Here is a 16933-nt window from a genome sequence, read left to right as displayed (position 1 = left end):
AGAAAGAGAAAGACAAATACCCTATGATAAAGCTTACATGTGGAATCTAACATATGGCACAATGAACCTATAAATAAAAGAGAAACAGGCTCACTTCCACAGAGAACAGACTTGTGGTTGCCAAGGGGGAGAGAGGAAGGAGTGGGATGGATTGGAAATTTACCGGTAGTAGATACCAACTATTACATTTAGCATGGATAAACAACAGGGCCTGCTGCATAGCGCAGGGAACTATATCCAATCTCCTGAGATAGATCATGATGGAAAATAACATAAAAATAGAAACTCAGATTGAAAGACTGAGTCACTTTGTTGTACAGCAGAAATTGGCACATTTTATATCAAGTATATTAAAAAAAATAAGAATCTTTTCATCTGAGGAATCTCTGTTACTCTGAAGTTCCAATGTTCTCATAATGTTTAAACTAGAATACAATTCATTCACTATATCTGATGTATGTGACTTCAAAGAAAAAGACTTCATTTTATGGTGTCTTAAATCTAAATGAAACATGAGACATTTCTAGTCCGTGTTTCCACTGACATGTTAAGAAGACTCAGAAATGTAAAAAGTAGCCATTTCCCATATTACGACATGAAATAAAGACTGAATTATTAATGTGGCAAAACATTCATCTGTAAAATTCTTAAATGATCTGCGTAGTTAGAAGATATAAGGAGATGAAGTTTGTATAAGGGGTTTTGTTTGTTTTGTTTATTATTTTTGTTTTCAGTTGAAGGTCTTCAAGTGTTTCTTTCTTCAGCTATGGAATAAAGAAGCAACACTGAAGAGGATCTTTCCAGCCGGAAGAACACTAAGCTATTCTTTTAGATATGTAAATAAAAGAAAAGGATCTATCCCTGTCCCAGAGGAAGAATATTTAATGGAGCCTTGGAAAATTATCTCTTCCACTGTGTCTTGATGTAAAATCATGGGTGGGGGTTGTTGCATAAGAACCATGAAACCTCAGGAGGGAGAGGACGTATGAGACATTCAATTGCTCTCCATTTAATTGTGAAGTTCAAAATTATTCTCCTACAGACAAAGATGATTGATGGTTTCAGAAAAAATTCATAAGGAGAACTTACCCAGAGGGAAGTAAGGGTATGAACTGAAACCTGAATCTGCCAGCCAGTGTCAGCAGTAGTTCTAGCCTGGTGTGTGGAGTCAGGAAAAACATTTTTGGATCAATCACCTTGATGCATTTGGGAATTTAAGTGTGAAACTAACCCATAATCTGGAATAACTTGGAGAAACCTCTCTGAAGAACCACTCTGTTAGGGAATGACACTACTGTTGGTGGAACTTCAACACCAGGCCAGTGATTGGCGGAATGGTTTCATTTAGGCTTCATGTCGGTGGGTTATTATTACGATGCATGGATGGCATTTGATTTTGAGGGGCCCCCTATTTTCAGAAGTGATACTGTGAAGACTATAAATTCAAAAATGCCATTCTGACCTTTGCTTTTCAGCACTGTATTGACTATAAAAGAAAGAAACTAAAATTGAGGAGGAGGAGAAGATAAGAGAACAAAACTCCTTATTTGTTTAAATATTTAGAAAAGTTCAAGAACTCTTGGAACTACCCATAAGTTAGCAAGTTTGCTGGATGCCATACTGGTACTTAAAAATCAGTTATACCTTTATGTGCCATTATTAATGTACTAGAAAAGATGAAAAGGAAATAATCTTAATAGCAACAAAAATGTAAGTGCCTAGAAATAAATCTAGCAGTCTGTAAGATCTCTATGTGAAAAATTAAACAATTTTATTGAAGGACATAAAACAGTACATAAATAAGTGGAGACTCAAACCACATTACAGATGGCAAGACACCGTATCATACAGGGGACTATTCTCACTAAATTAATTAATTTGCTTAAGTAATTCCAATGAAAATATCAATAGGGTTTTAAAGTGGGATTTCAAAAGCTGAAATTATAATTCAGCTCTAAGAACCGAGATTTAAAGTTATAATAGTTAAAACAATGCGGTATTTATTTGTTTATTTATTTAACATATTAAAAGCCTACCACATGCCTGGAGCTGTTTTAGGCACCTAAGCCTCATTAGGAATAAAACAGAGATGCTAACCCTCATGGAGTTTATTCTTAGCTAGGGTGATAGACAATAAATTGCAGATATTATAAATAAATGAATGATACTTTATGTCAGAATATGTCAATGCCATTTGAACAAGGACATGCTGGAAGTGAGGGAGGAAGCCATGCAGATATCTGGAAGAATAGCATTCCAGGCAGAGGGAAGAGCAAGTCAGAAGTCAATTGGAGGCCAGTGTGGCTAGGATGCAGGTGGAGATGGAGTCAGGAGATACGGAAAGCCAAATCCTGCACAGCCTTGTGGAAATGGGAAATGGATGCAAAGTTTTGAGCACATGATTGACATGTTCAGGTTTATGTTTTAACACATCACTCCGATTCATGTCAGGTTAAAAAGAGACAATGAGGGCCCCGTGAGAGAAGAAGAGCGACTGTTAGACAATGATTACACTAATCTCAGTGGGAGGTGACAGTGGGTTAGGCCAGAGTGCTTAGCTGAGGTGGTGGGAAATTGTCAGATTCTGGATATATTTTGAAGGTGGAGCAAATAGAATTTATTTACAGTTTGATGTGAGTTATGAGACGTGGGGAGAACTTGCAGATAACTCCAAATTCTTTAGATTGAGCATCTGGAAAGATGAGATTTCTATCAACTGAGATGGAGAATAGTGCAGAGAGTTTGGGAGAGGGACATCCGGAGGTAAGGTTTTTGACATTTTCAGGTTTAATGTCTTTTGGATAAACAAATGGAGATAGACGTTCAGTAGGCATGTAGATATACGAGCTTGGCTGTAAGCTCTGAGCTAGAAGTTAAAATTTGTGCGTCATTAGCTTATGGATAGTATTTAAAGTTATGAGTTTGTTTGAAATCACTGAGAGAAAAAATGAAGGACTGAGCCCTTGGTCACTGTGACATTAAGCCATCAGGATGAAAACAGAATATAGCCAATATTTTATAATAACTCTAAAGAGAGTATCTTCTATGAAAATACAGAATCACTATGTTGTATACCTAAAACTAATATATAATATTGTAAATCAACTATACTTGAACAAATGACAAATAATAAATGAATAAATACATATGTAAATAAATATAAATAAGTAAATAATAGAGCAAGGTCTAACCATGAGAATGTAAACTTGCTAGAATTCAAAGAAGTCTTAGAAAGTACACCGGAAGTTCCACTGGATGGGAACAAATTTAATGTACCTCTCAGGATAAAACAATCTCATTGGACATAAATATCTTGATGCTTTCAAAAAGTCGTTAGGCAGAAGAGTATAATCCAAGAAAGGAGGCTAAGACTGAGCCACTGGTCAGCCCAGAGCAAACCCAGTGCTACTGCCTGTAATGAGAGCAAAACGAAAAGGTGAATCAAGGAGGGAAGAGGGAACAACATGACCTCAACTCAGGAAAGGCTGAGAACTGGCCCCTGTATTAAACAATGGAGACTTAGTGACGCTGGTAACAGCCGAGGTTTCTGCAGAGTGGTGGAGCCCAGACCTTACTGGAAGAGGTCTACAAAGAAAGCAACTGGGGAGAGGCATGAGATGACTTTTTTGAAGAGCTGTCCTGCAAAGGGGAGTAGAAAATAGAGCAGTAACTGAAGGAAAAGTAGGACCAAAAGAGAATTTACTTTAAATCAGAAGAACTCTGTATATTATAGGAAAGGGGTAGAAGAACAAATAAAACTGATGACAAAGGAAAGGACGGCAAGAATTGCCGGAGAAGGATTTGGCTAGATGACTGCCGAGACATCAACGCAGGGGTAAGAAAGTTTGCTTGGTCCAAGGTTTATTTTTGAATTGTTAAAAGACTGATGCTCAGTCTAATTAGGTCTTTCATGATTGTAGACAGCAAATACTCTTATATTTTGAAATCCATGAAATCAGGTAGTTCACATGCTATTTTTCACCCCTGTTCATTTTTAATATTTGTATGCGTGTTATGCTATTTATCTTGGCTCCTCCTGCTCACAAGCTAGATGACTTTGAGCCAGTGACCTTTGCTCTACAAACCTCGCCGGGTTATTATGGGGATTAAATAAAACAACTAGGTAAGAGTACTTTGGGAAACAGTCAAGGGATTTAAATAAGTTATTCATCTTATTCTTCTTGGTGTGTAGCCCTTTGACTGATGAGGTTTATGGACAGCTTTGAAGAACAATCTGCCTACCTTTAAAAGGCTGGAGCCAGCATTAAGGGATATTCTTCAGAATACTCATCCTGGCATAGGCAATTCCCCTGCAGATAAAGGGGATTTCTGGTCATATCATTTTTGGAAACCGCATGCTATGTTTACCCTTGAGGATTTTAATACATTTTAATAAATAATACAGTAAATGGGACAGTTCAAAATTGTAAAGCATAATATTATTTTCCTGGAAAATCTATTTTGGGGGGGCAGTAGGTTCTGTCAAACACCTGCTAAATTTCTGAGGAACTAGTGCTTTATGAGAAATGCTAAGATGGACAAACTCTACCAAAGTGAAAAACAAAATTAGCTCATTTGCAGAACATCTGAATGATAGACTTAAAAATTCTCCTGGATTGGCTTAAAGATCAGACAAAACAATAGGGGGAGAAAAATGACTTGTTCTCCATATCCCTATAAGAAAGCAGAATCCTTAGTACAAAACAGACATTCAAAGTATGACAATAGGTCAGAGATAAACAAACTTTGTCAAACTCTTGTGAATCAGTCAGCCTTTTAAAGTACGAAACTATCCTATGTCAGCAAAGATGTGTTTATTCTGCTTCCCTCAGATCTGGGCTAATGATATAAGTGATACTACATCTGTTATTAAAGATAGAGGAGTCATTTCCACTTTCATGTCCATCCATTAAAATTATCCAGTCATCACATTCAGAGAGAGACTTGTTTTGAACTTAAGTTCCCATATAACATTAGAATAATTTTATTTCTTATTTTTGCTAATATATATATATATATAGAAGATGCCTTTTGGTCATAATCTTCTCCGGCTCATTCCTATAAAACTGATAAAGGCTAACTCCATGTACCTATGGATGAATCATGAAACGGTCTAACCTTGCCTCTTCTGGGCCCTCTTCTAGCCAACAGTAGACCTTGGGCCACTCCAGCCTCATATATTGAGGGCTATACTTGGATCTTCTCTTTCCTGCGAGACGTGCCAACCCAAGATGGCGAATTCATAAACTTCACCCTCCTGTTTGGGTTCATCGCTTTAAAACTGAATCAATGAATAGAAGAGAAGTGTATACTGTATCATCACGTTATTATGAGGAGTTAGATCGCTCTATATGAGGTCAAGACACAGAAAATATTCTGGTAGGACTACTGAGATGTAAGTAAATTCAAATGATAATTATATTTCATACAGAGAAGAAATTGGGGCTTAATGGATAATGCATGAAATAAGCCACAATGAATAAAGCCTGAATGTTTGGGTGAACAATTGCTGGGTGTAGGTGCCATGGAGTGAAGAAGGGATATAAAGATGGGCAAAATATAGTTAATAACTGGACACATCCCTATAGATGGAGGCTTTCGGCTAGAACATAGTAGAGTTCTTTAAAAGAGTGCTGTTTGTGATAAATGATGTTTTACAGACAATGTTAAATAGACATGCGATGTATTCATAAGGCAAATAAGTCAATGTACCTCCAACAGGTTGATGTGAGATTATGCACAATCTGCATATCATCACATTTCTTAATACAGAACAGCAGCATGAGGGAATCAAGATGTTTTTTCATCCATGATAATCATACTGCTCACGTAACTATGGTAACTTTTCCTAAGTGCCCATTTTTGTCATTGGCAGTTCAGTCTAAAACATACTGTTGTATTGATAAAAATCCACAAAGCCTTAATTTTGGTAAAAGCACAACTCATATTTCATTTTTTATAACACTTCATCTCAATGTCCTTCATGCACAGAATGCAACCAATGGACACTTAATAATTAGATTTTCTTATCTGAGAATTATTTTTGCCATCAATTCTTCATGTTGTGTTACGTGTTTTGGCCATCATCTTTCTGCCTTTCCAGCAGGAATTGAAGAAACGAAAAAGTAAAAACAAAAATGTATTTACACTGTTATGTTTATTCAGCTTGCACATTTATATATTACTGTTGCCTGATTATTATGGTGCATTTTAATTTAAAGAACAGTCACAAATTGATGTCTAATTCGAAGAGGAGAGAATAATAAGGGCGACACTTGAGAAAAGGGAAGCATCGGTTTGTTCTTTCAGAGTACCCAAGTTAAAAGTGGGGTGACAAGCAAAGAAGCTTGCAATAAGAGAAGAGGCTGACCAGTTTGGAAAGGACCTCCCATGAGGTGCCAAGGAAGCATTTCTCACGTGGTCTTTGGAAAGATCAGCCACTCACTTTACCCTTAGCTCTGGGAAGACCTACAGTAATTCCTCCATCCTTGAGGAGTGAAAAATATCAAAATGTACTGCATACAGTAAAGTGTAGCCATTGTTTTGTAAGATTTCAGTTTTGGTTTTCCACACAAACAGGCACACAGATGTATACATATATATGTACATATACATGCATAGAAAAATGTTGAAACTAAACGGTAATTTCTTTCTTTCTTTCTTTCTTTCTTTCTTTCTTTCTTTCTTTCCTTCCTTCCTTCCTTCCTTCCTTCCTTCCTTCCTTCCTTCCTTCCTTCCTTCCTTCCTTCCTTCCTTCCTTCTTTCTTTCTTTCTTTCTTTCTTTCTTTCTGCCATTTCTGGGGCCGCTCCCAAGGCACATGGAGGGTCCCAGGCTAGGGGTCCAATCAGAGCCGTAGTTGCCAGCCTGTGCCAGAGCCACAGCAATGCTGGACCCAAGCCGCGTCTGCGACCTACACCACAGCTCATGGCAATGCTAGATCCTTAATCCACTGAGCAAGACCAGGGATCGAACCCGCATCCTCATGGTTCCTAGTCGGATTCGTTAGCCTCTGCGCCATGACGGGAAGTCCTAAAGAGTAATTTCTTACAGTGGGTGGCATACAGGTGGGTCCTTACTGTTTGTGAAGCCCAAGGCAAAAGACAAAGAGACCTAAGTACCCTAAATCCAAATAAGTCACACTTATAAATCAGCTAACAAACGGTCAAATAAAAACATATCCTGCTATCTTCCTTGAAATGACGCCCTCACGCTGGCTTTTAGACCAGATGCTGATGAACAATTCTCAGATCCCTTGAAGTTCCGCATCACACCTTATTACCTAGATGGGGCTCTCGCCTGTAACCTGTTCTCCTCCTCTTCCAAGCCTCAGTTCCTTCCTGAATACTGGTCTGTTTGACCTGTATACAGGTGGACACCTATGCCAGCACTTTCACACGACATGTGACCCAGAAAACAGGTGTCCCTTGGCTTCCACTTAGATCCAGAAATGGGGGGCTGGAGTGTGGGCAGGCCATAGACGTTGCTCCTAGAAAGAAGCTCATAAAGGCCCTGGAGGCTAAGCTCTGTGCAGTCAGTAAGTCTGGGCTTCCAGGAACTTGGCAGGTGGTCAAGAGGGGTGGTGTGGCTCACTGTGAAGTTCCCCTGGGCACACTGACTCTTTATTCAGCAGGGAGAAGCACAGAGGGCCAGAGGAAGACCTGCGAAACTGTGGGCCCCTCTCACCCCGGTTTAAAAGTCATACGCTTGGTAGTCGAATTTTTAAAATGCCATTGTCTTTGACCATCTGTTCAGAGTTAAACAAACAAACAAAAAAACTGGCAGACTTTGTGAGAAAAAATTAAAGAATCTTTTAAAGAGCATAATCTTAGGATCAGTGGTTAACGAATCCAACTAGGAACCATGAGGTTGCGGGTTTGATCCCTGGCCTTGCTCAGTGGGTTAAGGATCCGGCGTTGCCGCGAGTTGTGGTGTAGGTCGCAGACACAACTCGGATCCACGTTGCTGTGGCTGTGGTGTGGGCTGGTGGCAACAGCTCCGATTTCACCCCTAGCCTGGGAACCTCCATATGCTGCAGGAGCGGCCCCAGAAATGGCAAAAAGGCAAAAAGTCAAAAAGACAAAAAGACAAAAAAAAAAGAGCACAATCTTAAATAAAATAATCTACTCTAGAAAACAAATATGCATAGTTATGAAAGACCAAAAAAAAAAAGAATAGGTTAGAATGACTTTTTAAAAAATCAATAATAACACCCAGAAAAAACATCCTGGCTTGAGGGAATGTGAGAGCAGAAAGGAGGTGAGAAGACCAGGGTTCCATGGCTCCCACTCTGGACACTTCTTCTCACTAAGCCTCGGTTTCATTAACCATAACATTAAGAAAAGGCAGTATCTCCACCTGCTGCAGAAGTCTAATGTGAAAAATGGACATAAAATCGTACTGCAAATGCTGTTTTAAAAGTATCTAATCAAGATGCTTCTATGTTTAGGAGTTCCTGTTGTGGCTCATCAGGTTAAGAAACTGACTAGTATCTGTGAGAACGTGGGTTCAATCCCTGGCCTTGCTCAGTGGGTTAAAGGATCTGGCATTGCCCTGAGCTGCCGTGAGCTGGCAGCTGCAGCTCCAAAACAAACCCTAGCCCAGCAACTTCCGAGCAGGTGTGGCCCTAAATAAAAAAGATGCTTCCATGTTTAAAGCACTTGTGTTTTTTCCATTGCTCGCGGAAGTTTCCCTGCCACAGCCAACAAGAACTTACACGATGTGGCCACTGCTCACTGCCCTCAGCGACTCTCTCCTGGTTCTCTCTCTTGACAGCGAGGCTCAGTTACCAAGAACGTGCCCCAAAGCTCTCTCCCACCCCTTGTGCAGTCTCTCCTTCATTTCATAAACTCCTTCAGCTTTTCCATTGACTTCCAACCCCACCTCCTGAATAGCCCTTCAGGGCCATGTCTAATTATACACATTTTTTTTTTTTTTTTTGACCATGCCCTATGGCATGTGGAAGTTTCTGGGCCAGGAATCAAACCTGCGCCACCGCAGTAACCAGAGCCACAGCAGTGACAATGCTGGACGCCAACCCGCTGAGCTGTCAACTTAATGTTCCCCCCACCCACCTTTCACTGGCCCCTGGACCAGGTTCACTCCCATTTACGTGTCTGTGCTCAGTGCCTGTGTCCTCTTCGCCTGCCTTACTCATTAGCATCCCAGCCACCTAGAAGAGTACCAGTTTCGACAATGTCACCATCAAACGTTTTTTGAAAAAATGAATGGTGGTGAAAACGCAGTATTAGCAAATGTTTTAACCATATTATTTATTGCTTGCAATCCATGTGTCAAGAATTTTGTCATTCAGAGTCATTGTTTTTATGCTTTTCAATGAAACTCTTAAGTTAGGCGTGACTATTTATCTATAAATGTTGCTCAGGGAGTTTACAGCATAAGGACACACAGCTAGTAATTGGTAGAGATGGGATTTGAATCCATCTCCACTGACTTCAAACAGTCACTAATCCATACTGCCTCTCTGACAGCTCCTACCACAATTAAGGAAACTTTTCTTTAAACTCTAGTATCAGGAGTTCCCGTTGTGGCACAGTGGTTAACGAATCCGTCTAGGAACCTTGAGGTTGTGGGTCTTGTTCAGTGGGCTAAGGATTCGGTGTTGCTGTGAGCAGTGGTGTAGGTCCCTAAGCTGGGAACCTCCATATGCCACAGTACAGCCCTAGAAAAGACAAAAAACAAACAAACAAACAAACAAACAAAAACCCAAAAGAACCAAACAAAAAAAAATCTAGTATCATTTCTGACACCACTTTATTCAGCATGTTTTGCAATATTCAATTGGGCAGATTATTTTCACTCCAGTTTCTTGGCACATTTGTTGCAGGAACTATGTCTTCTGATTCTGAACCTCGACCACTGTTTCGCATTCTACTTATTCATATCACTTAGCAAAGATGTGCAGCTAGAAAAACTAGTTGGAAGTCCAGCATATGTGAGTCAGAAGTGTTATCATCTCTTGCACGAGAGCCGCAATGTTTATGAAATTTATTTTCGCAAGTTAACTCCCCTCTAGGAAGCTATGGGAAGAAAGTTATTGATCCTAGATCTGAATTTCTAATGAGGGACAATGTAGAGTTCTGAAGATTTTTATCATCCTGTGAATTTTTATGTTCTTCTAGAACTACCAATGAACTCTACGGCACACCGAATCAAACCTGTTTTGGTTAAGTGTATTTTTTCTTCACATTTTTGTTTTTAAAATGTTGGTAATAATTACACAACTTTCCTATGAGTAATAGGCCCGTTTCAGAGTGTGCTGTGTGAGACTATTTTTATCGACTATTTGTCCACAGAGTTTTCATGCCGCTGACATTAAACAGCTCCTGTTGGCTAATAACCCACCCTGACTATGTAATTTAAGCAACGTTCCTGCCCTAAACAAAGGGTAACCCTCGTGACTGGGATGCACAAGTCACTTTCCGACGGTTCCATAGTGTTTAACAATGGTTTTGGGTTTTTTTTCCCCAACAACCACTTTGCAATTTATACACGAATACCACCGTTCTCTTACCCTGCTAACTTTCATTGCATAGACGCTTCCCCAAATCCTGTTCTCTTTTACTTTGTTTGAATGCATCTTTTCAATAGTTTGTAATAAAAAACTAAGTGTTGGGATTTAAATTGCAATCCTATAGACTTGTTATGCAATGGTATTGATATGCGTTAAATCATCAGCGTAGAGGGGGTAATTTTGGAACGATGCTTCAGAATGCTCATGTGCATAATTTAGTAGTATATACATAAGTGTGATAAAAATAACAATCAGGATACTAACTCATCTTTTATCAAAAATGTCAGCAGGCGGAAGATGAGTAAATTCTGGGGATCTGCTGTATAGCATTGCGACTATAGTTAATGTTGCATACTCGAAAGTTGCGAAGAGAGTAAATCTTAAACATTTTTACCAGCCCTCAACACACTGTGATGAATGCCTTAACTATTTTTATCAGAGTAATCATTTTATAACATATGCATATATATCATATATGTATTATATATATCATCACGTTGCATACCTTAAGCTTACACGATCAGTATACCAAGACATCACACTGCATACCTAAAACTTACATCATCTTATGTCAATTATATCGCAGTGAAGCTGGAAACAAAAGAAATGTCAGGCAAAGAGAAGTGATTCAAAACTTTTAAAGTACATTCTTGAATTATATCAGGAATAATAGGAATTAAAGCACAATTTACTTGTTTGTAAAATTAAAAAAATATATGACATATATTTTAGGATTACATTGCAGGACAGGGGCCTGATATTTTAAGCAATACTAATAGCATTGATAATTACATGTAAAAGTCTTTAGTTTCATCCAAACAAAAATAAAAAAGAGTGAGGGGAGTTCCCATCGTGGCGCAGTGGTTAATGAATCCGACTAGGAACCATGAGGTTGCGGGTTCGGTCCCTGGCCTTGCTCAGTGGGTTAATGATCCGGCATTGCCCTGAGCTGGGGTGTAGGTTGCAGACGCGGCTCTGATCCCGCGTTGCTGTGGCTCTGGTGTAGGCTGGCGGCTACAGCTCCGATTCGACCCCTAGCCTGGGAACCTCCATATGTCGTGGGAGCAGCCCAAGAAGTGGCAAAAAGACAAAAAAAAAAAGAGTGCGTTAGCAATGACACAGAATTTCTCTTCTACACTAGCTAAAATGCCTTCACGCAGAATTGAAAGGCAAAGAAAGTTAAAGACAAGTATTTTAGGTCTCAATTACTTGGAACCCTCCATAGTCCAGTAGAAATAAACATCAATTACAGGTCTTCATTCTAATTCTGTAACCAGTTTCTGAAAGTTAATCTGACAGCAATTGTCTTGTATTTTACAATGCCTGAATATTTAGGGCTTATATCTTAAAGAAAAAATATTTGAAAAAAATCCATGAGTACTCCCCAACCCCCAGGAGCACTAGGATGCACCAAATAGCCTGTTAGAGGAGAGACAAGACATTAAGTTCTTTTCGCCTTTGAAAAGCATCTCTCTTTAATTTCAGTCTGTATTAGAATAATGTGATAAATAAAATATATCATTATATTTTGAAGACTTCTAAGAAAAAGACTAGATGACCATAAAGCCATACTCAAACCAGTGCGATTCTGTAATTCTTTGAGGAAAGGTATTACTGATGACATAGTTAAAATGAAACAGTAATAGAAAAATCACAAGTTGGTTTCCTAAACTGAGTATTGTGTGCAGAGCTTATTCTAAAGAGCTTGGTGGTTTATTTACTGAGCCAGTGTCAGCTTACTTATCTGAAGAAAAGGGAATTAGATTTTATTCAAATTTTAAATACAGCTCATGTCAGACTGTACATTTTGTTTTGTTTTTGCTTTTTTAGGGCTGCACCCGTGGCATTTGGAGATTCCCAGGCTAGAGGTCGAATTGGAGCTACAGCTGCCGGCCTACCCCCTGGCTCATAGCAACGCTGGATCCGTAACCCACTGCGTGAGGCCAGGTTATCTGCAACCTCATGGTCACTAGTTGGATTCGTTTCTGCTGCACCACAATGGGAATGCCACATAGTTTATTTTTAATACCTACTTTAAGATTTCTATAAAATACATGGGTCAAGGCTAAAATAATAAAGCCTGTAACAAGAGCTGTCTGCTTCTCACCACCACAACTGAGGACCATCTCAGGAAATGAGTCTGGTTTGCTGGGCTTCTTTTGCTTCTACATTCAAGGAAGGAAACATAAGAAGCCCCTCCATTTGTTTCAGCTGGATAAATGAGGGGGGCTCAATTTATTTTCTGGTAAGAAGTCTAGTGCTATTTGTTTTGTGGTCCTGTCTCTTGCTTCTTAATCTCTCTGTTTTGAAAGCTGTTGATATTCACAATGACACCAGTTTAGCCCTCTGATTTATGAAGTCTTGATCATTACGAAGCTCAATCATCCCAAGATATAACATACTAAGACCGAATATCCAGGTCACTGTCTAGACCCCATGCACGTGATGTGCAAATGCCTTTGTAATCTTAATCTGATTCCACATCTACCAGCGAATGACCTTCTGTCTCTTGTGTTGGGAACAAGCGGTTCAGCACAGAAAAGTGCCAGACAGACTGTTAATGCCCTTGACCTGGGTCTAACCCTACCCAAATGGAAAATCAATTCCTTCCAAAAGACAGTAAAAGTCCCACGATTTTATGTAATTCCTCACGAACAGGAATACCGCGAGGGTCTTCTCCAACACATGGAAAATACTACATCAAATAAGAGATTATCAAAATATTTTTGGAGTGACTGGCTACAGATTAGTCACCTGTTGGACATAACATCGATTATAAATCAATATTATTGTTGTTGTACTGTAAGCAGTTCTGGATATACATTATTAACATGCTAATATATATATTCAGTTATATATTAGTTATATATCAGTTCAATCAGATATATACTTAAATTATTTTAAGAGACTCACGTTAACAGCAAGCAATGAGAAATTCACACACATATACATGTGCATAAACCCCACATGTATCATTTCCAAGAGAATCAAATTAGGAACAATTAATGATAAGGGGAATTATAATGTACTTTTAACCAACAAATCAAAACATAATGAAGGGAGTTTATTCGATGAATTTCATAGTTCACACTCCTGTCACACGATAGAGTGAATAAAACATTTCTCTGTAAGGGCAAGTTGTATGTGGCGTACCTTTTCATGGACTTTCTGGCCAGGCTCCATCCCTTCAAGATGCTCCGACTCTGTGGATCCCTCACTTGATGCCATTTTTCTTTGTATATGAACATTTTGTTCACGCAAGGCAACAATCTGCAAAATAAAAGCACTGTGTCTTTAAAATCTAAAATAGTGCGTGAAGTATAAAAATAGTTTACTTGAATGTGGCTACAAACTAATGAATACAGACAAATAATCAGCAAATAAACATTAAATTTTACTCATTATTTGAAAAATAATTTAAAAATTTAGGTTAGCATTTTGAATAGTATTTAGAGCAATGTGAAATGTACTTAAAAATATCTTCCTGGTAGAAAATGTATCTGTCTAGTTTGAAATGTATCTAAATCAATGGCATGATTCATGTGTTATTAATTCAGAATGACTTTTCAATTTATGAAATGTAGTAAAATTTTCATTAGTCTGAATTCTTAAAGTATAAAAGAAACATAAATGAAAAGATTGAAGACTGAAGGCTAATCATGAGCATTAATTTTCCCTAAGAGACAGCACCTCTGCAATTTTAAAACAAGCCAATGTGTAAACTGGACTTAATTTTGTGCCATCATGAGCACTTCGAACTAAACTGGTCTCACTGTCATTATTTCAACAGCCATAATCTTAGCATTTCTAGTCCAAATATAGTTGAAAAATTCTCAGAAGGCAATTAATTCCTGCAAATATTTAGCTCAATTTTATAGACATGATAATTTGAACCAAGAAATTCTCAGATAGTTGTAGTTTAAATAAGCTAATAATATACAGAGTCAAAAACACCAGTCTGGCATTTTAAAATGGTGTTTTAAAATATATTTGCAAAAAAAAAAAAAAAAAAAAAGAGGGCATCCCCGTCTTGGCGCAGCGGAAACAAATTCGACTAGGAACCAGAAGGTTGTGGGTTCTCTCCTTGGCCTTGCTCAGTGGGTTAAGGATCCAGCGTTGCCATGAGCTGCGGTGTAGACTGCAGATGCGGCTTGGATCTGCCTTTGTTGTGGCTCTGGCATAGGCCAGCAGCAATAGCTCCAACTGGACCCGCAGGGCCTGGAAACTCCACATGCCGCAGGTGCAGCCCTAAAAAAACAAAAAGGCAAAATGAACAAATAAATATATTTGCTATTTATAAATATTTTAAAAATACTTTATATTAATATCGATAAGTTTCTTGTTTCTTGGCAAGCTTTCTTACATTATCAACTCGGATAATGTGTCAATATAGGTTCAATGTCCATAGTTTTTAGTACACAAGAAATATCGAATCATATAAAATTTGTATGTTGAAATTATAAGAGCAATATGTCACATAGACAAATAATTATCAAATAAACAAAAGACATCAAGGAACTGGGTATTTGTCCTGCTGCCTGCCACTGCTGTCCAGTTATCAAGGCCATACTCATGAGAAAAGGTGATCTTTTGATATGACCTCCAGCAGTTGACTCTCTAACTTATCACGTCTTTTTTTATTTTTTTAAGTTTTATTGAGGTGTAGCTGATTTACAGTGTTGTGGTCATTTCTGCTCCACAACAAAGTGATGCGGTTGCTCATGGACACACATCCATTCTGTTTCAGGTTCTTTTCCCGCACAGATTATCACAGACTAGGGGGCAGAGTTCCCTGTGCTGTGCAGTCAGTCCACATACCGCCGTTTGCATATGCTGATAACTTATCATTTCTTAAGGGCACATCATTAGGTAAATGCTCTTCTCCCTTGTAGTACCCAAGTCACCAAATCCTTGTTTTGGTTACTCCCATTCTCGCCCAGCTGCAATCTATCACCCACACAACATCCAGATTCATCTTTTAAGCTTAAGTGATATCCCGTCACTCCTTACCTTTCTAAAGGACCTGTCTGTTTTCTCAGCTTATTTAGCAGAATTTTAAACTTCTTAACAAGGTCTATAACACCCTGCATGATCCCTTCTGCCACATGGCCTCCTTCGGTCCCACAGGCGGACCTGGCTGTTTCTCACCCAGAATTGAGGATCTTGCTTATCTTCCTGCCTGAAGCTCAGACTGCAGATAGGACCATCTCAGCTTTCAACACGCAGGTGAGAAATGCAGTCCTCAGGGAGAAGGTACCCTGCCATTGCACTTCTTACAATGTATCTGTTTTTATTTTAGTGTGTATCTTATGCATTAAAATCTAATATGTGATTCCTTTACTTACTTACTCACTGTCCTTGTTTCTTTAGTGAGCAGAAATCCTAATGATATCTCATGGGAAAATCATTTTCAAAGGACTACCTTATTGAAAACATCATTTTCATGGGAAGCACCTCACATTATTATGGGCAAGGATTCACCATAAATGTTGCATTAAATAATAAACGGATGTGGAAAAACAAAGATAATATAAACCTAATTCATTCAAAAATAACGAAAGATAAAGATTTAGAGTGCTGGAGAATCTTCAGAGACACCCCTCTCATATCATCCCTGGATATATCATTTTTATATTACATTCTTAACATCTTGTCTCTTGCATAAAGCAATACTATTATATTATTATCAATACATTATAAAATTTTATTATGAATTTTTAAAAATTCAACTTTTATATGCTGACATTCCACTAAGAAAATACCCATGACTTAACAAATATGTTAAGACAAAGGTAAAAATAAATTTAAAAATTCTCTGCATTTTCTTCCATCATTTAATTTACCTTAGAAGTACAGACAGACCATTTTAAAAAATATTTAAACATCAAATTTAACTCTCAGTTTACAGAATAACTACCATTTGTTTAGGAATTCACATAAATATTGAAAACACCCTAGTGCCCAAAATAAAGCAGGCTATCTATAAAGGTTTAATGAATGATTCAGTGAAAGGATGAATTGATGACCTTAATAAAAAAAGTCAAAACACCAAATTCATATGGAAAACACCTTATGCAAATATGGTTGGGCCACTATGTTAAAAAACTAGACTCCAAGTTTTTCGCAATATATATGTATGACAATTAATTCCCAGAAAGACACATTTTCAACCACTAACATGTAAAATACATTCTTTCAGAAAAAAAAAAAATCAAAACAGGAGAATTGATGCGTATACTTCCTATCATCCTAATATGATTTTATTCTGTTCTATTTTTGCCCAATAACAAATTAGCCTGGGTAGTTATGAAAGCAAAGCTTCCACATCTGATTTAATTGTAAGTGTTAATAAGCTTGATTCTTCCTTTCGCACAGGGGAAAGTGAGAGGTTCTCTCCTGGG

At 38.2% G+C, this 16933-nt stretch overlaps 1 protein-coding gene across 1 annotated transcript in view; it reads right to left on the bottom strand.

The window, feature by feature from the left end:
* Window positions 1–16933, bottom strand: part of PPFIA2 (PTPRF interacting protein alpha 2) — a 464313-nt gene that overhangs the window by 125931 nt on the left and 321449 nt on the right. The window contains exon 7 of the mRNA XM_047788357.1: window positions 13686–13802. Coding sequence (XP_047644313.1) covers window positions 13686–13802 — 117 coding nt within the window. The remainder of the gene's footprint in view (window positions 1–13685; window positions 13803–16933) is intronic.

The sequence above is a fragment of the Phacochoerus africanus genome, chromosome 7 (genome assembly GCF_016906955.1).
Source record: "Phacochoerus africanus isolate WHEZ1 chromosome 7, ROS_Pafr_v1, whole genome shotgun sequence".
Lineage (NCBI taxonomy): Eukaryota > Metazoa > Chordata > Mammalia > Artiodactyla > Suidae > Phacochoerus > Phacochoerus africanus.
This window is presented reverse-complemented; position numbering and strand designations above follow the sequence as displayed.